Source organism: Halichoeres trimaculatus, unplaced genomic scaffold (genome assembly GCF_033239565.1).
Source record: "Halichoeres trimaculatus isolate MK-OKI-2021-1 unplaced genomic scaffold, fHalTri1.1 fHalTri1_scaffold_17, whole genome shotgun sequence".
Classification (NCBI taxonomy): Eukaryota; Metazoa; Chordata; class Actinopteri; order Labriformes; family Labridae; genus Halichoeres; species Halichoeres trimaculatus.
In genome coordinates this window covers 2,472,206-2,492,831 of record NW_027437195.1, presented here as the reverse complement: position 1 = coordinate 2,492,831, position 20,626 = coordinate 2,472,206, and the positions used below count along the sequence as shown (strand labels likewise).

Sequence of the window (20,626 nt, the reverse complement as noted above, 5' to 3'; positions counted from 1 at the left end):
AAGCTGAGGAGACGGAGGTGAGGAAAATGTGCTGGTGCTGTGGGGTGAGCTTAAAAGAGACAACATCGACCTGTCCTTCTGACCAAGGTTATGGGGAATGTAAGATCTCTTTCTGATAAGATGGACAAGCTAGCCAACTCTTTGCAGGGTAAAACTGATGGATTTGCCTGAAATTTATTGTTGATCAAACATCTGTAAGCCTTCTTTAAGACACACAACCCTGAAATGAGACATGGTAAAGTTGTGACTTTGGCCTACTCCCTTGGTTTTTACAGAAATGTTTTCGTGGTTTTCAACTCCTCATGTTTGCTTTCCTGCTTTTTGTTTTTAACTGCATTTCACTGACTTCTTTCTTTTTCTCAATGAGTGTATGTTCTAACCTTTATTTCAGTCACCATGGTTTCATTTTATGTTGCTTTGTCTGGGTTCATACAACTTGTGCTCTTTGCTAGGGTCTTGTTTTGATGTCCTGTTTGTGTTTCCATGTGTTTGTTGTCTGCATGTCTGCATGCTCTGTGTGTTGGTGTTGCCAAAGCCCTTTGTAAATTTCTGTTTTCAAAGGTTCTATATAAAAAAAGCTATTATTATTATCATTATTATTATTATTATTATTATTATTATTATTATTATTGTTATTATTATTATTATTATTATTGTTATGTTCTCATGAATTCACACTCATAGAGGAAGTGATGACTATATCTCATGATGTCCTGTAGAGGGCAGCATCACCATACACAACTACCTGATGCTGCATTTAAGGCCAAGCCACACACACACACAAACCAGCTTGTCTGAGTCAGTACACTTATTTCATGTGGCAGTAGTGTCAATGTTATTTCTCACAGAACAGGAGATCATCTTGCAGCTTTGACTGTTAAATACATCTACCACATTGTTGTGCCACCACATGGGAACAGTCATGACACGATAATTGTTTCACACACTACAGTCCATGATCCAAACAGATGAAGCACTGGTACTGTTCATTGATCATTACTCTAAACCTGTGCACGGCTTGTTTTATCTGAATATATATAATCAATCCATACTGTACATCTACCCATGAGCTGTGCCACCCACAGACCCTACCTGAATCTGGATATATATCTATGATATATATATTTTTTTTTTCCGTTGCTAGGCGCTACCCAAGTAGCTGCCTGTTGCAGCAGCTCTCTCGTCTTTGTCTGTTTCTTGTCATTTTTTTCGTCTCTTTTTCGTCATCTTTGTATTTGGAGTGGATCATCACTTTGTATGGTTCATTGTTGGTCACGGACACCAAACTTTTTGTGGCTTCGGCGATATTTTTGACTACTTTTCTCCTGTGTTTGTCTGGAGATCCCACATGTAACCATGGCTGCATTGTTTACATGCGAACTCAGCTGTTAGCAGCCTGTAGCATGCCAATGCTAAATAGTGTAGGGCTTGATGATTTCCCTCGAGCTGAGGAGGAGGAGGTGAGGACGACATGCCGGTTCTCGGGTGTGAGCTGGGAGATGACGACGTGGACCTGTCCTTCCATCCATCGTTGTTGGGAACGTGGGATCTCGCTCCAGGGGATGGATGAGCTAGCTGTGCTAATCCAGCGGCATCGTGCTGTTCACAGACGTGGCTGACGGAGCTGACATCGGACGCCGGCCCCACATTGGAGGAGCTTCGCCTGCTGTGAGCAGACAGGATCCAGGAGACAGAGACTGAACAGACTGCTGGGGAGGCTCAGTCCTGGACCCTGTGGAGGTGGAGACTGGCTGGGCTGGAGAGTGGTGGACGAGTGGTGGACGGGATGTCGTCATCTATTTTCTTGTGGAACTTTTTGCACTTTCTGTACTCTTTCTTACTTTTGTTTTCTTAAATGCTGCGGTGACTCCTGAATTTTCCCTCGGGGATAAATAAAGTATTTTCTATTCTATTTCTATTCTATTCTATTCTATTCTATTCTATTCTATTCTATACTAATTTACAATGACGTGCTCAAACATTTTGAGGGCCAGGAGCAAAAGAAGAAAAAAAAACAAAGAAAAAACTGAGGGGACACTAAGTTCCACATGTTACTGAGACACTTAAGACTTTTTCATCATGCTGTAAACAGCCAAGAAGACTCTTTAGCAGGCAATCTTGGATCCCAAGAGGGCACTTTGGCACACTTTTTGGATCTCATGCAGGCCCATTAGTGCACATTTGGTTCCCAAGAGGACACCTTAGACCACATTTGGGTCCTGAGGGCATTTTTACTATGTGGCCATGGGACCCTGTTTCACACCCCTGCTGGTTAATCAATAAGGAAAAAGCTTGGCGACTGCTCTGCGTAATGATGAAATACATTTTTGGACTGTTAGTATGAGGGTTGGTGTAACCACGATGCACACTGGACTCTGACAGTTAGAGTTCCATCCTTTTTGTTTCCAAACCCTGTTTGTGTTTTTTGGACTTGACAGTTTTCTCATTGCTTGTCTGATATCTGATTCTGATTGATTCTGTTGTTGTTTTTTCTGTCCACCTGCATGTGACAAACACAGATCTTGGTCTTGAATCTGAGTTTGTCCACCTGAGGAGTGTACCTGTGTGTCTCTGCTGAGCAGGGAGCAGACTGTACAATGTGTCATTCTCTAAACAGAAGTGGCGCCCTGAAGGATGTCTCAGCCGCTCAGCAGGCTGAGTGCAAACATCTTTAGGCTTAGTTCTTATCTCAGTGGACTTTGTTCAGTTAAAGACTGGGCTTTTTGCTGCACATCACTCCCTCCCCTTCCCATTTTCAGTCCATCATCCTGTCCTAGTCGCTTACAATCCACAGATTACCTGCAGTGTTATTCCAGAGGAAGGAGAAAAGAGGACTGATCAAAACAGGTTTGTCCACTTGATTTTGGGTCACATAATCGGAACACATATTCACTGATCATCTCATTCTCCATGATCCTGTGAGCATCATTATTTTTATTTATTCAAGCTTCTAAAATATGAACAGGTCAGCTGTGGTGAAATGATACGCCACTATGTGCAGTTTGTGTGTGTGGCCACTCACCTTAGAATCACAACCAGATCTACTTTCATCTGATGAGAGCTGGACTCCTGTAGACCTCTGAAGGTGTGCTGTGGTGTCTGTCCTGAAGCTGTCAAGTGGATCCTCCATGGATCAGACTTCAGCATATCTCACAGATGCTGGATTGGACTGAGATCTCGGAAATCTGGAGATGAGGTCAGAACCTTGACCTGCTCCTTTGGAACATGGCTCTGTGGTCCAGGTTTTAGTAGAGGTCAGAGGTCAGAGGTCAGCGTGGACACACTGAGCAGTCTGCAGCTCCACAGCCTCAAACACATTAAACTGACATCACTGAGAGTTCTGACTCTTTTCTACCAGAACCAGAACCACTGAAAGGTCTGCAGAGAGACAGCTAACTTTATTCACCTCACCTGTCAGAGGTTGTGATGTGATCAGTGGAAAAACGTGTCTTAGGGAGCTGAATCTGATTCTGGTGCTCTGTAAAAATGGTCACACACACTGAAAGAAAAAGTGGAGAAAACTTCAGAAAGCATTTCTTAAAGAACAGCCAGCCAGAGACAAAGGGTTTAAAACACGTCGTTTATTGCACTTGACTGGTTCTGTTGGAACAATTAGGCTCTGACACAAAGAGGCTTTTACTGGGTCAGTCCTTTCATTGGTTTGGAGGGGGTTTTGGGTGGGGGGGCGGGATCTGTGGCCATGGTCACTGGAGACACACACACACACACACACACACACACACACACACACACACACACACACACACACACACACACACACACACACACACACACACACACACACACACACACACACACACACACACACACACAGTCTACTGTATCCTTGAAAGAACTCTCTCCTGGACTCTTGGCCCTTAAGCTCTCTGATGTGTTAAAGACCTGATGATCCTCTCTGCAGTGGACCCGTTTGCTCTGAGGTCACAGAGACGTGTTCAGGTCCGCGCGTTTGCAAATTTTGTGAAAGGCTGCAAAACCTGGCTGAGGAAGATCTTCATGATGTTGAATTCTCAAGTTAAAATCTTAATCCATTTTTCTGGACTCGTCAGGTGGATGTGGCACATTCGGGTCTATTAAGACAATTTTTCCTGAAAACAACAAAGGGCTCCTGCTGTCATCTGTGGGCCTTGGTACCAACAGGACTTCAGAGAGTGATCAGAGAAAGTTTTTAGCTCTCACAGATTTTATTTTGAGTGAATTTTTTTTCTGACTCCACAGTTTAAAGGATACTAGGATCATTTGATTGTCCAATCAGGGTCATAGCTTTGCTCATGTGACTGACAGCCATCATGTAGCTGTTAGAAAGAAAGCTCAAAGCATGTGTCATATCCACTGTGGCTGCGTCTGTGGATTGGCTTCATTTCTCTGTATCAGGAACAAATTGGTGACGTCATGGAGAGTACATCCATGCTTTATACAGTCTGTGATCCTGAACTCAGGCTCCACAGAGACTGTACACCTGATCAACACACTGAGTGAGCAGCTGAAGGAGACTGAAAATTAGACTGAAATTAGTTTTAGTCTGAGTCTGTTGTGATGGGTGGAGCTGTCTTCATCTGCAGAGGTTGATAGTCCAGCTTCTGCTCTGGTTCTCTGCTCAGTTTCTCAACAAAGGGACCTGGACCTAACCTGGATCTACTTGGTAATACTCGCTAGAGACAAATCATTTCTTCAAGAAAGAAACCAACATTTGGTCAATGGGTGTAAAATCAAAAAGTTCAGATCTGATCTATACAGAAACCCAGAAAATGAAAGATATAAAAGGAGGACATAGCTCCAGTTCTCACAAGGATAGAGCACTGAAAAACTGGAATCTAAGCAGGTGTTTTTGTCTTATTTTAAGTAAAAGAAAAGTCGTATCAAACTTGATATGAGCCACATTCAGATGAAAAGTCCAGAAACATGTCTGATTTCAAGATATTAAGAGAGAAAAAGGAGGTCCGAGTTGCTTGAAGCAAGTTAAAATATTTGTCAGTGGGGGAAGAGATGAAATTAGAATGATGTCTTAATACAAAAAAAAATCTCTTTCCACATTGGCAGATATTTTTACTTTCTACAGCAATTCTGACGTCATTTCTGTCTTAAATACTTTGAATTACAATTTTTTGGACTGGTCAGGTGAGTGTGGCTAATATAAAATCTAAAAAGACTTTTTTTTTTTTTTTTTACTGAAAACAAGACAAACACTTGGTTAGATTAATTTTCTTTTGCAGTGAGGGACACACACTCTTTGCACTCACACACAAAAACACACACACAGTCTGTCTGATGCACTGGGCTGTGAGGTGGACTCACTGGTTGTGGACTGCAGTGAGCAGCTCTTTTAATATTCAGAGTAAACAGAGGGGCTGTGGCCCGGTGAGGAACAGAGATGGAATAATAAAGTCCGGGTGTCGTAGTGCTTGGTACAGACGGTATTTAAAAATAACATTTAGAAAGATATTTCATCGTAAAGCATTCTCTTTCCATGGACGAGCTCAAGCGTAGCTGGTTACATAAAACATTTCTTTGTCATAAAACTTTTAAAAACCCATTCATACATCTTATGAGCCATAAAATATTACAAATACATATTCTGCCTCCACTATTATACAATATAGAGCTGGGTGATGCTTCAGTACAAGAGTTATTCTAGACCTTCATCGTGGTAAAAACAGGTTTTGTTATCGGGCTTGTGGTGAGTTGTGTTCGTTCTGTTTTAGCACTTTCATCGCGATCTTTGGCAGTTTGTTTTCTCTCTCTTTAATGTGCAACACGATCAAAAACAAAAAAAATGCCTTCATTCAGACTGATTCCTTCTCTTTACAATACAACAGGTACATATTTATATTTATATTCAGCTCCTCTGTCTCCAGTTTTACTTTGAGCTTCTTCATCTGGGTTAAAATGGCTTTTCATTTAGGCAACTGTGCGTCCGTACATCCATAAAATGAATCTCTATCTACACATCAGAGCACTGTACAGTCATATGGGTTAACAGAGTCGGCTCTGTGGGCTTTGCACAGCAAGAAAACACAAACTCTTATAGTGTATTTAAACAAGGAGCAGACCTGCAGCAGTGTGTCAGAGCCACTGGGGGCAGGTTTGAGGAAAGAGGGGAAAAATATGAGAAACATGGCCCGTGTGTACACTTCTCTCATCTAGTCCTGTTTCCATCTGAGCCTCTGAGGTTTCATTCAGGGTCATGGTCATGGTCATGGTCAAAGTAAGATCTAAAATTCACATAAAAAACATCAACTTAAAAAAACTTGAATGCTGTCTACTCTAAGAATTATCATCTCACTTTGTTTAAAATGTTGTTTAAATTCACTTCTGGACTCTTCTTTATGAAAATACATTCCTTTTGGTCTTGTTTACATGTAGCCGGGTATTTTGAACGGTTGGGGTAAGTATTTACAGAAATAAATGAACCCACTTTTTGGTTTTTAAAAACACTTTTGGCCACGTGTAACTGGACAAATCTGCCAATAAGTGCAGCTCAAAGAACAACAAACCCAAACGTGGCAGTGCTTTCAGTCAGCCAATCAGAATGAACCCCCATCATCAAGCACTGACATTTGAGAACCAAAAACCCGGTGAAAACCATGAAACCAGAGTTTTGCTAAAATCTTCACTTTGGCCAGAGTTTTCAGAAAACATCATTTTTAGTGACATAAAACTGTGGTTTCCTGTGAATGACAGGCCCACACGTATAAAAATATATGTTTCCCAGATACCCGACTCCATGTGGACATGGCCTTAACTAATGTCAAAGTCCCTGTGAGAACTTTCTGAGTGGTCTGTGATTTAAAATGAGATTACCAGCGCCCAAATCGTTAGTTTCTAAGAGTTATTTCCCAGTATCTATGGTCAGTCAGGTCAGACTTTCTCAGGAGAACATGAATCTGTTTACATAGATCAAAAGTCCCTTTGATGACCCGCGTAGTCCACGAGTTTTCAGAGTTTGACTGTCGTCACCTTTCTAACTACAAATAAAGACATTGGCTTGTCGCATCCTGGGAAAAGCTGTCTTGAACGAACAAAATTAGCGTTAAAAAGAACTGCTCAACAAAAAAAACCCACAATCCTTGGTAAGGGCCACGTCTGCACTACAACGAGTCATGCCCACTAAACATTCTATGGGCGTGCAGATCAAGTCTGTATCGCGTCTGTTGGTTCAAGACCAATTCTGGATGTCTCAGCACCACCTAACTTGGACGTGAATATGCAGTTTAACATTTCAATGTTGGCTTTTTGGATGCCAAGTGGACGACTGAGCAGGAGTGAGTGATCCCACTTTGCAAAGAGACGTCCTCTCTGGATAAGGATGGGTACAGAATTAGGTACTTTATTAGGTACTGACCAAATTCAGTCTGTGGTACCGAGTACTGATTTACCTAGAATTTAAAAGGTACCATGTTTAGGTACCTAATCACATCTTTGTGACTGCGAAGGACTGAAAGAGTAGCAAATTTTCCACTCTGGACATGAACGCAGCATTGCAAGGTTAAGGTACCGCTACCAATTGCCAGTTACCAGGGGTCTGTACCATATCGCTTTAATGTGAAAGGTATCCATCCCTATTTCTGGACATCTAACTTTAAACATTAGTTTTGAATCAAAGTTACATTTTGTTTGTTTCCATTTCCTGTTTCCATTCTAAAATGCTGATGTGTTTTCCTGTAGTGGTTAATTTTCTCGTAGCTTCATTTGGCTTAGCAGCAGCTTTGAAGTGGAAATATATAACGCCTTTGTCGAGATTATCAAATAAAGCTACAGAAAAATGAACAGGAACAGTCTGTCACCTTCAGTAACTGGACTACAGTTCGACACAGAAACTAGGAGGAATTTGGACGTTGTAAATGGACGTTCGCTAGATGTCGGAAGAAAGACATTGTCAGGAGGAACAGTCTGCACCTTCAGGAGACCAAAGTTGGATGTCCAAAAACTGCACTTAAAAGAGGAAAAAAACCCCACTACTGATTCTGACCACAGGTGTCACTGCACCAAACAGAAAGTCCTCACAGAGACGTTAATGAGTTTTTCTATTGAATGTCACTTTTTCAGTTGGATAAAAATAGGTCTTTTTTTGTCACATTTCAACTTTTAAAATATTTACATAATTCTTTAATGTTTATTTTTTGTATCTACACATTTTATCTTGTTTCTCTTCATTACATTACTTTACATTACAAATCTAAGACTGATCTCTGATAAGAAGCCCTTTTATGTGCTAAGAGCTAAGATGAAATCACCATGATGCAAAATAACTTTCTTTACATTCATTCCTCTTTCAAATATTTCATGCTTTTACCTGCCTAAAAAGGGCCATGGTTGGTGTTGTTTTCAATCCAGCTCATAAATAATTAATCTAAGATTAATTCAGTGAGAGGGAGCTGTTTCTGACAGTTTTTCTTCAAACCACAGACCAGTTCCTGCCCCACAGCAGCTCTGACACAGATTACTTTAAGCCACATATAAAGCTTCAAAGCAAAAACCTAAAACAAGCTCTAAGAGTTTAAAATACACGTTTTAAATGCCTTCACTTGGTCTGGAGTTCAGTCAGAGTGACGAGCGGGGGACAGGAGTGGCAGTAGAGCTGTGTCAGTTTGTGTATTTGTTTGTCAAGTCATGGTGCCTTTAACTATGTAAGATAAAGTGTGTGTTAGTGTGTGTAGTGTCTGAGTGTGTGTGTGTGTGTGTGTGTGTGTGTGTGTGTGTGAGTGTGTGAGTGTGTGAGTGTGTGTGTTCAGAGGTTGAGCAGCAGGCTGGGCAGTGTCTTCAGGTCCATCTGTGGCAGTATCCAGAAACAGTAGAGCAGCAGCCACAGCAGCAGCAGCAGGTAGAGCTCGTAGCCATCAGCCCACCTGCACATGGAGACAGGAGAAAGAGGTCGTGATCACAAACGGCAGCAGCTAACAAGAAGCAGGACAGAGGAGGACGTCACATTCAACTGAAAAATATGCAGCGTCACAGAGACGACTTACCAAGCAGCAGAGTCAGCGCTGTCGGTGTCTCTGGTCGCTGCGGTCACAGCAGTCTGACTGTTCTGTGAGCGGGAAAAGAAGATAAAGACAAACACTCTGAGTGTACAGTTTCAGACAGATATTTATCCAAGCACAGGGATACGTCCACAGAGAGGGAAACACAGAGTCAAACCCACCGTGGACTCAGTGAGACGAGCCCCCTTCCTGTGACGGAGAACTGGAGGGATCTGGATCTCATCTTGTCTGCCTGGGCTTTCAGACTCACTCCTGGACAGAAAAATAAGATCTATTAAAGTCTGATGAGAGCAGAGAGAAGACATGATGAATATTTGAAGATCTCTGAATCAGGAAGTCAGAGTGTGAAACTAGCACAGGCTAATCTGTCTGATAAAGTTCTGACTGTGGTGGCCTTGTTTTACTTCTTTTCAGTGTTTTAATGAAGTTAACACCAATCAACAATCATGCAGGGCATAGGTCACACAATCCTTCTCAAAAATCACGGTGTTTTTGTGTGAAAGTAACGCGCTGAAAATTCTCTAAATAAAGCGTGAATGCAGACTGATATCAGATTTTTTTCGGTGGGAGTCCGTTTATTTGTGTATTTGGTCAAGTAAAATATGGCCCCGTCTGAGTGCAGAGGAAACCAGCAGAGGAGCAGGGAGGGGGTGTTTGGTGTGAGCGCTCTGGGCTTCTGCTGCACAAAAACACTGCTGTAGGGGTAATTTCTGCCCTAAACCTTGTGATAGGACCCAACTTGTTCCATCCCGGAATATCTCTTTAAGTGCAGTTTTCAACAATAATGCAAAAAAAAATCACTTGGTCATCATATCTTTTGCTATTGTTCCTCCAGTGAATTTTCTCTCTACAAAATGCAGCGTTATAGGTTTTCTGTGTCTACAACATTTTATTGAGTTTATCAGTAAATAAATATGGAATTGGTCAGTGGATCTGGATATCTCTGGATATAAATCAATATGAATAAGTTAAAACTGCATGTCAAGTTGCGTCAATGTACTGTTTTGTTTTCTGTTGTTGTCTGAAGTAGGCCATCCAGTTTCTTGAAGTGGTTATAACAATGTTTTGAGTTGTTTGGAACCTTGAGCCTGCCTTAGCTATGAAGTCAGCCATGAGCCTGCACGTACCTTTCCTTCCGTCTCACCTGTTGATATTTTGACATTTGGAGTTCTTAGTATTGTTAACGAAAAGTAACTGTGATATGCTTCTGTGATAAAAGTTGGAATTATGTTGTAAAACCGGAGTTCAGTCAGGAACACTCTCGTCATACATTGAACCATTTATTGCCAAATGGATACAGTTAGAATTGGCGTTACACCTCTGCTTTACAGAGTACTCCCTGGGTTAGCCGAGCAGCCTGCTCGAGTTTTCCAGGGAGTGCATAGCAAACCCCCATATGAACATACGGATCAATAGGATACATACAGAGTCTTAATAGGAGGAGGCTGGGGTGGGGGAAGAATTATTAAGACAGCAGCAGCTGGGTAGCAAAGAGGTAGCAGCAATAAGAGAGAGTGAAGACATGATCTGAATTCACCGCCTTGTTGTTAAACATACGCTGTGATTGGTTGAGAGGGGTTAGAGATTGAACATCAGCCTGTCAGCTGATCACAGCTGGGTGTATGACTTATGTGTCCTGCATGAGCTAGCGCTAACTTAATTTATACCAATGTATGATAACCGCTAGAATATCTATGTAAATTCCCCTAAACGTAGCATCAAGCTAATACTATTTTTCTATATGGTTTTTGGTCCATTAGGTTATATTTGACATGTTTATATATATATATATATATATATGTATATATATATATATATATATATATATATATATATATATATATATATTTATATATATATATATATATATATATATATATATATATATATATATATATATATAGATATTTATATATATATATATATATATAGATATTGTGACGGCCCATGAAGCCGTCCATGCTTGTGTGTGGCACTGTTGAGCTGCCCTGCTCTCTCTTGTAGGTGACGTCTGGAGTAGGTGGAGTTGCATGATGGAGCAACCTGAAACACCTGGCCAGTGTGAGGGTTGGGCCTCCTATTTCTTCGAGCCTGCAGGGGGGCTGCGGGCTCTCTTGTGTGTGGACGTGGTCGTCTTTCTGGATGTCTCTGCGCGGCTGCGCCCGAATAGCTCTGATTCCAGAAGAGATATGATGGACTTTGCTTTTTAAATAATAAAGAACAAACGTAAACCGGTTTAAACCTTGGAGTTGTCTCCTTCCTTTGGTGTGCCTGAGAGCCGGGCGTAACAATATATATATAGATATCGGGATATTGTAACATGTTGAATGTGCTGAATAGGAATCCAGTGTAAGAGAGTAATGATCTTTTCATGGTGTGTTCGATACGTCAGGAAAACCTAAAGCTGACAACCCTGAATCAGAGTTTTCTTGAGAAATTGTAATCATCTGCTGAGCTAAGCTAGCTGGGGCTAAAAGGTCCTGTAAGGTATAGCATAATATAAAAAACTGATAAAGGAATAGTTAAAGGGATAGTTTGGGTTTTTAGACATGAACCTGTATGGCATCCTCATCTGTAGTTACATGCATCAGCGCTGACCTACCCCTGTCAGCGTCCTGTGACCCGAGATCTGGTGCGGTTTTGGTCCAGACGAAAGTAGTCCGGCAACATGGCTGGGGTCACGAAAACAAAGTGTTTTTCCTCTCAAAACAATTTGTGTTCAAAAGAGTGATAAATTTGCATCACAAAACTGCAAATCGAGAAAAAGTCAGACTCCGTTATCGATTGGCACTACTTTCTGATGGGTATCACTGCGCCGCACGGTGCATCCAGCTGACCGGCGCGCGTTGTCACTGTCATTACAACTTAAAAACGTTAACGATAACATGTGTGACTACGACACTGATGAAGATAACATTACATTTATCCCGAATATACTGATGCTGAAATTCGTCAGATGGATCTAGAACGGGTAGAGAGAGAGATGATCACAGTCATGTCGCTCCTGGAGCCATCATCAACCCTCTGTGATCTTCTCACATACAACTGTAAAATCACTCGGTTTTTTTTTTTTACCTTTAATGCTTTTAAACTTTTAATCTCTTAAAGGAACTTTACATGTGTAATAGCAGATTTACTTTCTGTCCAGGCTTAAGCGACGCTCAGCAGGTACGAGCTGTGATCATGTCACAACCATGGATGTATCATAAGAACTGGATAGCGTGGCTCAGCCTTCCACCATGTTACGTATTTAAAGCAAGAATCTATATGGTCACAGCCTTACAACCAGCTTACAACTTACGTTTTTATTTTATTGTATTCATTATTATTTTATATTAATTTTGATGTGTCAAACTAAAACCCACGACCCGACCTGCATGTTATTTTTTCCACCAAGATCCAAACCCGGAGGAAAAAAGGTTTTTAAAACCACCCGCAAATCAGCTGTTTTTGCAGGTACCCGACCCAGTGCAGGACTCTGCTGCACACTTCTGACAAGTGCACCATCATTTGTCTGTCACTCTCTCTTTCAGGGCTCCAGCTGTGGCTCCAGGAGTGACATGACTGTGATCGTCTCTCTCTCCACCCGTGTCACCCCGCTCCATCTGACGGATTTCAATATCAGTATATTCAGGTTCATAAATAAATCCCCTTAGCTCTGTGCTAAACGTAATGTCATCTTCATCAGTGTCGTAGTCAAGCATGTTATCGTTAACTTTTTTAAGTTGTAATGACAGTGACAACACGTGCCGGTCAGCTGGATGCACCGTGCGGCGCAGTGATACGCACCAGAAAGTAGTGCCAAGCGATAATGGAGTCTGACTTTTTTCCGGTTTGCAGTTTTGTGATGCAAATTTATCACTCTTTTGAACACAAATTGTTTTGAGAGGAAAAAACGCTTTATTTTTGTGACCCCAGCCATGTTGCCGGACTACTTTCGTCTGGACCGAAACCGCACCAGATCTCGGGTCACAGGACGCTGACAGGGGTAAGACAGCACTGATGTAGGTAACTATAGATGAGGATGCCATACAGGTTCATGTCAAAAAACCCAAACTATCCCTTTAAGCAAAGAGGCTTAGGATGTTGGTGGACTGAACCATTTCAAATCTATTCCTAACAGGCACCGGTTATTCATACCCATCCCAACTGGTGCAACAGGTTGAAGCAGAGTATTGACTTTTTTCCCTGCCTGCTCTGCTCCGCTCACTGGCAAGTCACATAATCAGATCACATGACTAGTCAAATCACTGACTTCACAGTTAGAAAATCTAATTTTATCATATCACAATATGCGCAGACAGTCGTTCAGCCCCAACTGAAACAGTTTTAAAGCAGCAATAAAAGGTTATCTAATCGGGATAATTTTCTCTAAATCCCATGTGCAGCAATAGCCAGAGTTAGAAAATAGAAACAGTATTAGAGTAGGGTTTGATGGGACTTTAGCTTTACAGGCGACCATGAGCGTAAGCATTTCATTCATTAATTCATCCACATTAATGTCTGTGACCCTCAGCCCGTCTCTCCACGCCGCAGTGTCTCGACCCACATAAGGCCAGTCTTGGTTCCCATCAGCGGCCGGCAGAGATAACTCTGTCCAGTACATTTAAGGAAATATCTGAGCCAAGTGAACGAGGCCGGGTCAGTGCAGTCCCATCCATTGCCATAACATTAGTTTCCCCCGGGGTGCAGTGTGTTTCTCTGTGTGCCTGTTCATCAGTGTGTTTCTCTGTGTGCACCATCAGCTGACTAAGAATAGAAAACCCACCTCACAGACTCCGTGTTTTCCCTGGCAGAGTCTGAACTCTGTTTCTCAGCCTCCCTCAGATCCCTGCAGTCTGCTGGGACATCCCCACCCCACAGCCCTTCTTTCTTCAGCAAACAGCCATCTGGGGACTCAGGTGGTGTGAACGGCTCCAGGTCGGTCAGACTGATCACCTGAGAGCCAGAGACAAACAGAAACATGTTCAGGGAAGGAAAAGGAGGAGGCTGACACTGAAAGTTTCACAGATACATGAAAAGTTCCCAGAGCTCTGTTAAAGGAACACTGTTCTCATCCCAGAGAGTTTTCACACAGTGACAGCTCCAGGTTAGACAGCTATTGCTATAATTTATCCTTTCATTTCACCGTCAGCCTCTACAGATGTAGCCCTGAAGGGATTAAGCCCTGACAGTTCACTGGGACAAACAATGAGACAGTTTTAGCTCAGAGTAGTTTGAGCATCTTTGACCTGTAGGGTTAATAAAACACACTCAGTATGTGCCCTCCAGATAAATCCCAAAACACACACACACACACACCACAGGGGGGTGGGAATTTTTTCTTTTTTTAGAAAGTTTAGGTTTTTTTTTGTTTTTTTTTTCACATAACATTTCCATCCTAGCTGGAGTGTGTTTTCAATTCCATTGTTTCACTAAATAACCCCTAACTGTTCATCTGTGCATGTTCATTTCAGTTACTTGTTCTTAAGTTATTCAGATATTTCCAGAATAACTGAGCAGAGAGTAGGAGAATCCTGCATTAACTGGAACCGAGGTAAAAGGTTCATGAAATCCTGGTTTTGATTTTTGCCCTAACCGCCCAGCCCTGGGCTCAGCTGTGGGTGACTTTCTCGATGAGCTAGTCCAGTGTCCACGTCAGCCCCGTTTCCACCAAGCAGTCCGGTTTAGATCAGTAACACTTGGTAAGGGTTGGAGCCAAAGCCTGGTCCTGTTTGTGTTTACACAGCTAACCGTGCCTTTTCTGGAAAGTGGTGTCTAAGTTGGACACCGATAAACGTGTCAGCTACATAATAGCACGACACAGTGTAAACCACTAATAAATCCAATGAAGAAGAAAAACGTGACAAAGTAAACAAAGAGCAACAAAGGAAGACATCCAGCAATTCGTCTTCTGTGTGATTGGCATGTGGCTCTTTGATACAAAGAACATCAAGCTTTGTTTCAGAGAAGGAGAAATACGCTGCCGCTGTCACACAGGTAGTGACCGTTCTTTTCACCAATCAACAGTCTGCAGTGTTGTAGCTCCACCATCTGGGGTCAGATCTAGTTTGTCTGGCACCCCATCAGAAGGGTACCAAAAAGTGGGACAGTACGAGTTGGTAATCTGGGGACATGTCCCAGTTTTAGTCAAATGTGCTTGAGTACAGCTCAGTTTAGATGGCCAGTGTGTCCACGCCCTTGAAGCACCCTGTCCAAATGCATGGATTGGTCAGAGGTATGGAGCCATAACAGACTGTCAGACTATAGGCTCTTTTTCTGGACTTTCTCAGTGAAAGTGAGTCATATTAAGTCTATAGAGACATGTTTTACTAAAATAAGACAAATACATGGTTAGATTTCACAAGAGCCTCAGCCTGGTTTGATGCTTCACATCTCCACCCCTCTTTCCCTACACATCTGTTACAACCTTCAACTGATCAGAGGGGAACAACTTCAACCTTCATCACACTAACGAGGGAGTAAATATCCCATCTTCAACTGGAAACCTGTAAGAGTCCTGAGCATCAACAGCTCCATGGTGGCCAAACAAAGGGTGGGTTAGGATTATGATTCAGCTTAATGAGGTAAAATCGTTCATGGCAACTTGTTCCACCAGATCTGTCTGAGATATTTAAACCAAACCCACAAACTGACAGTTCCATCCCAGGGAAAACCAAGAAATGACAATTTAAACAACACAACAGTTTAAAAGATAGTAGAACCGTCAAACTCACGCTCACCTTGTTGTCTTTCGTGGTATCCACTCCATTTCTGAAGTCCTCGCCCAGCAGGATGAGCGGCTGGTCGTCTGAAAGGGTCTCTGAAGCTGGCGCTGGCTGAAGAGGAGACACGCTCAGAACGGAGGGCCAGCTCTCCATTTCAGAGTCCAGGGGCTCAGTGAGCATGGGCTCCTCTTTGTCAGGGTAGAACAGGTCCATCGGTTCAATCAGGTCGCCAAGGAGGTCCTCTGTGGGAGAGTTTCGATCAGAGTCCATGCAGATTAAGTCTGTGTCTTTGGACACACTCCCGGCTTCACCAGATGAAACACAGGAGGGACCGTCTGGTTTTAGGTTGATGAGGTCCGACGTGGTCTGCTGTGTCATGGCTGTCCCATTATCCTCAGAGATATCTATCAGTTTGTTCTGGTCTCCATCAGATAAGTCTGCTTCCTGCCCCTCCTTCCCAGGTTGAGCTTCTGGAGAGGAAGTCTGAGCGATGGAGCCCTTCTCGGAGTTTGTCTGAGGTTCTGGGTTTAAAGGCTCTGACTCCCGTTTATCGGCATCCTTTTCGCCTGATGTCTCTGTATTTGAAGACTGACTGATGCCATGTTTATCAGTTTCACCTAAAGAACCAGATTCCTTTTCTTTAACTGGCTCTGAAGTTGTATTTCTAGCATTTACTGATACAGGAGAAGACGTCTCAGGCTCCTTATCCTCATTGTTGTTCTTTGACTGGCTGCTTGATTCTTTCTGGTTTTGAGAGCTGCTGACATCTTTGACACTTGCGTTCTTTCCAGATGCCTCCACCTGATGAACCTCATCATCTTGGCTTTGTTGGTCACACGTCTCCTCCTCTCTCTGCTCCTCAGGCTCACTTGAAATAGAGATCACAGGAATGTTTATGCCCGGGGCAGGACGTGTCTCTGTGGCGCCGTCTTTGTTCCCCTCATGGTGAGTCTCTGTGCTGAGAACCACTTCACTTCCTTTGTCTTGTGTTTCCACCTCCCCCTTGTCTTTTAAAACCTCTGACTCCTCTTTCGACTCTCCTGTCGTCTCCTCTGTTTTCAGACGTTCAGTTTCCTGCTCAACATTCTGTCTCACATTCGTACTTTCACTTGGACCATTAGCTTGTACTGTCTGTCCCTGTGCCGCCTTGTCCACAGTTTTCATGTCATGTTCTAGTTTATCTTGAGCACTCTCTTCAACACTGGTTTGCTTTGTGAGATCCTCTGAACCATCTGGGGGTTTGGTGATGGAGATGAGCGGGGACGGGCTAGTTTTGTCAGTCTCAGAGGGATCCTCTCCCCCAGATTCAGTTGGTAGTTTTTCAGATTGCTCTGGCTCTTTCTGAGGTTGATTTACTTCCTTCAGTTTAGGGTCAGTTTCCTTTTCAGTCTGTGCTTCGCTCTGATTGGTTTTCTGTTCTGAAGCCACCTCCTGGTTTGGATCCTTGACGGCATCCTTCTCACCTGATGAGAGGCTGATCTCTTTCTCGGTCTCCACCTCCTCTTGTTTCTTCTCCGGCGCTCTCTCCTGAGTGCTCTCCAGTGAGCTCAGAGAGTAAATCCCTTCATCAGCGTAGGACTCAGTGATCGACTGCTCGTCAGGGGTTTTATCCTCTGTTAACGGGATGACATCATCGAGGGTAGTGATCTCCACCGGCGTGGCGCGGTAAACATCCCAGGCTGTTCCACTGTCGCACAAAGAGCTGTCGCTTCGACTCTCACTGAACTTCTCTGGCGTGACCCCAAACTCGCTTTCCACCCAGGAGTCCGGGGAGCTGATTGCCGAGTCGCCGACCACAGACTCTGTGTTGACGGACTCAGGCACGGAGGAGCTGGTGGGTGACTGGGTGTGGGTCAGTTGTGCAGGACTGGATGCTGAGTTTGTTGATGCCTCAATGGACGGTTCCTCAGCTTCTTTAACAACACTCCTACAGAGTTCCTCTGAGTCCGCTAAAATGTCTTCACTGGACCAGGAGCGAGCTGCAGCCACCCTGAAGGAGGGCGGCTTGGCGCCCCGGTCCTCGGACACAGAGGAAATGAAGATTTTGGGAGGGGGATGGGCAGAGTCTCTCTCAAACATGTAGGACCTCTCCCTCACTCTGCCCCGGTGGGTGCCGTTCCTGAAGTACTCAGAGTCAGCGTCTCTGTAGTTGAGTCGGCACATCGAGACGCTGCGTTCGATCAGGCGGCAGTGCTCATCCTGAGACAACGACAGGAGGAGAAATACATCAGGAAAATTATCAAGGTGTATCAACCAACCTTGATCCACTCTCTGGAGGACTTACCTCCTCGAGGCCAGGGAAGTGCTCCAAGAACTGCGACACGTAAATGATGATGGATTGTTCGTCTGGCGTTTTCATGGTCACATCTAAACAAACAGAGAACAGTCACCACTGAATGTTTCACATCACCAGGCCTGACTTTCACTTTGTGTCAAAGCTGAGCTGACAGTTCTGGACACAGATCTACCGCATGAAGCGATATCAAGTAGACATCTCTCTGTCCCCTTTTATTCTCCTCTCAGCATGGGAAACAAAATTCATCCTTAACTTTTTCTACTACAGAAGGGGGAAAGCGTTCAACTTAAAGGGACGAACCTGAGTGTACTTCAAGGTAGGGTCTGCAAGATTTTCAACTTTTACTTTTGGCCTCTATACATGTGTGTAAGTGTCTGTGTCTGCCCCAACCCCCTCCTCTGCCTGGATGTTGGTGTTTTGGCTGTTTTGAGATGTTTCTGGGCGAAGAGTAGGCGTGGTTATATTGTCCAATCACAGAGCACCTAGTGCGCAAGTGACTTTGCATGTTGTTGATCGAGAGTGGAAGAAGCTAATCAGCTATGATAGTGGACGTCGCACAGAAGAAGAAAAACACAACCAAAGTGAAACAAATCACCAAATAGATAAAGCTTTTTCCTAAACGAGGGTGAAGCTGCATGGAATATAGAGTGACGCTAGTTAGCTTTCTGCTAACCAGGTATGTGTCAAATACCTGTGATTAGCTTGTGCTAACATGCCAAGTCAGGTGCACGGCCCACGTAAAAACAGGATGCTACAGGTGGTTGCAGGGCTAGTGAATGTGTTCACGTACACACAGTCAGAGGCAGTGGGTGTGTGCTGCTGCTGGCACTGAGCCAAGGAGGAGGAGTCCAGTTTAAATGTTATGTTTACTGATAAAAAACTATTTTTTTTGCAGAGCCCACCTACCTTATTTACCTCTATTCCACCAGTGCTCATTCGGTGCTGGTGCTAGAGTGCTTAGTTGGTTCTAATTACATTCCTTCTAGGAATCGGTTTAGTTTACCACCTGCAAAGAGCCAAGGAAGGGCTACGTCATTGCATCACTGTAAAACATCAGTATGCCACTGCATTTGTAGCCGTTCCAGGGGGAGGCGGCATCAGCTGCAGATGCATGGGGCAGGAAACGGCAACAAAGGCGCTGGGAGCACTTACAAATCTTCAGAGATTTGTTTTACATCATTTTATCCTGACTCTCTGCTACACGGAGTGTATTTGTTTCTCTTTCTCTTTTTCCTGTGTGGTTGTAAATGGAGCAGATCGCTACCTTGTGCAGCACAGAGCAGGGGAGTAATGTGAATGCACGAACATGAGGCAAAAGTGACACCCTGTCATCAGGCTGTTTGGTCTGTTTGATAAAATAATAAGGTATAGACCTAATGTGTTAGAGTCAAAACATTAGCCCTTTCATTTTGCCTCCATTTCAAATCATGAATGAGGAAACTCTAACAAAACAATGGAGGACTCGCCCAGCAGCTTTCCTTTTTAACAATGACTGTTTTTTAAATGATCATAGGTCACTGTAGCCCTTCCCCCGGCCCCAACGTAGTCAGTGCTTCATTCTGGCCCAGCAAAGAGTTGGTGCTTTCTTAGCACCAGTTTTGAGCACCTGGAGCCAGTTCTTTGTCTTTGGAAACACAAAGAACCAGTACTACATCAGGCACTGGCCTAGAACCAGCACCAGCACAAATTTGGTGGAAAAGGGGGTATCAGAGAGTGTGACCATTAGTATCACCTCTTTGCTGATAAAGAGAGCATAATGGATTGATTTGTCCTCCCGTACACTGAAGCTACTTCTCTGCACTAATCCATCCATCAAGTGATACCTGTTAGCCTCAGCATCGACACACCAAACCCTGCTGAAAGAAGCCTTATCCACGGATGGTGGTTAAAGTGTGGATAAGACGTAAGCCAGTTATCCACGTGTAAGAAACCTGGTGAGGAGGGTTAACTATCTGGCTTTTGCTCAAGTACTTCTTCATTCCCCTTCAGTAGACATGGTTAGCTCTTTACTGAGGAGGAAAAACAGCTGTGATCTTGTTACCCTCAGGCTCCAGCAGGCGGGGGATACCCAGGCTGTAGTGGGCTATCCTGAAGGCGTCCTCCAGATTCTCCCTCGCAGTCCTCAGCAGCGCCTTCCTCATGTCCACCAGACTGGGGTCGATGGACTTTATGACAGCCAGGAAGGCCAGACCGCTTGTCCAGCTCTTCCCAAAGTCCTGCACTGCAACACCATACCTAGGACAAGACAAGGCCAGAAGTGAGTCACAAAGACCTCCAGAAGGAGAGGGAGATCAACTTAAGCTGGTCTGTTTCAGTCGAACAAAGCACAGAGTCTGTTTCATGGTGTAAAGATCAAAGATGTCATTGGACACTCCACTCACTTGCGTGTTCTCTTCTGTACCCACTGCAGCAGCTTCTTGATGGCTTTGCTGTGTTCCCTCATGGCACCAGCCGCCGTCTGTCTCTCGTCTGAAGGCGTGCTGCAGTAGGAGGCGTCGGAGTCGGAGCTGGTGGGGATGGAGGACAGGCTGGAGGTGGAGGGGAACTGGCTCCTGATGTTTCCAGTCAGCTCCTTAATCTGCAAGGACACAGAGAGATGGATTAAATTCCCCTTCAGTCCA

The 20,626-nt window shown here is 43.7% G+C and overlaps 1 protein-coding gene across 1 annotated transcript in view; it reads right to left on the bottom strand.

The window, feature by feature from the left end:
* Positions 1-3,579: 3,579 nt before the first annotated feature.
* Positions 3,580-20,626, bottom strand: part of clmna (calmin a) — an 88,183-nt gene continuing 71,136 nt past the window's right edge. Inside the window, exons 6-13 of the mRNA XM_074691753.1 lie at positions 20,387-20,583; positions 20,047-20,240; positions 17,994-18,076; positions 15,725-17,908; positions 13,771-13,940; positions 9,164-9,254; positions 8,988-9,049; positions 3,580-8,867 (exon numbers count right to left, since the gene is read on the bottom strand). Coding sequence (XP_074547854.1) covers positions 8,750-8,867; positions 8,988-9,049; positions 9,164-9,254; positions 13,771-13,940; positions 15,725-17,908; positions 17,994-18,076; positions 20,047-20,240; positions 20,387-20,583 — 3,099 coding nt within the window. The 3' untranslated portion in view covers positions 3,580-8,749. The remainder of the gene's footprint in view (positions 8,868-8,987; positions 9,050-9,163; positions 9,255-13,770; positions 13,941-15,724; positions 17,909-17,993; positions 18,077-20,046; positions 20,241-20,386; positions 20,584-20,626) is intronic.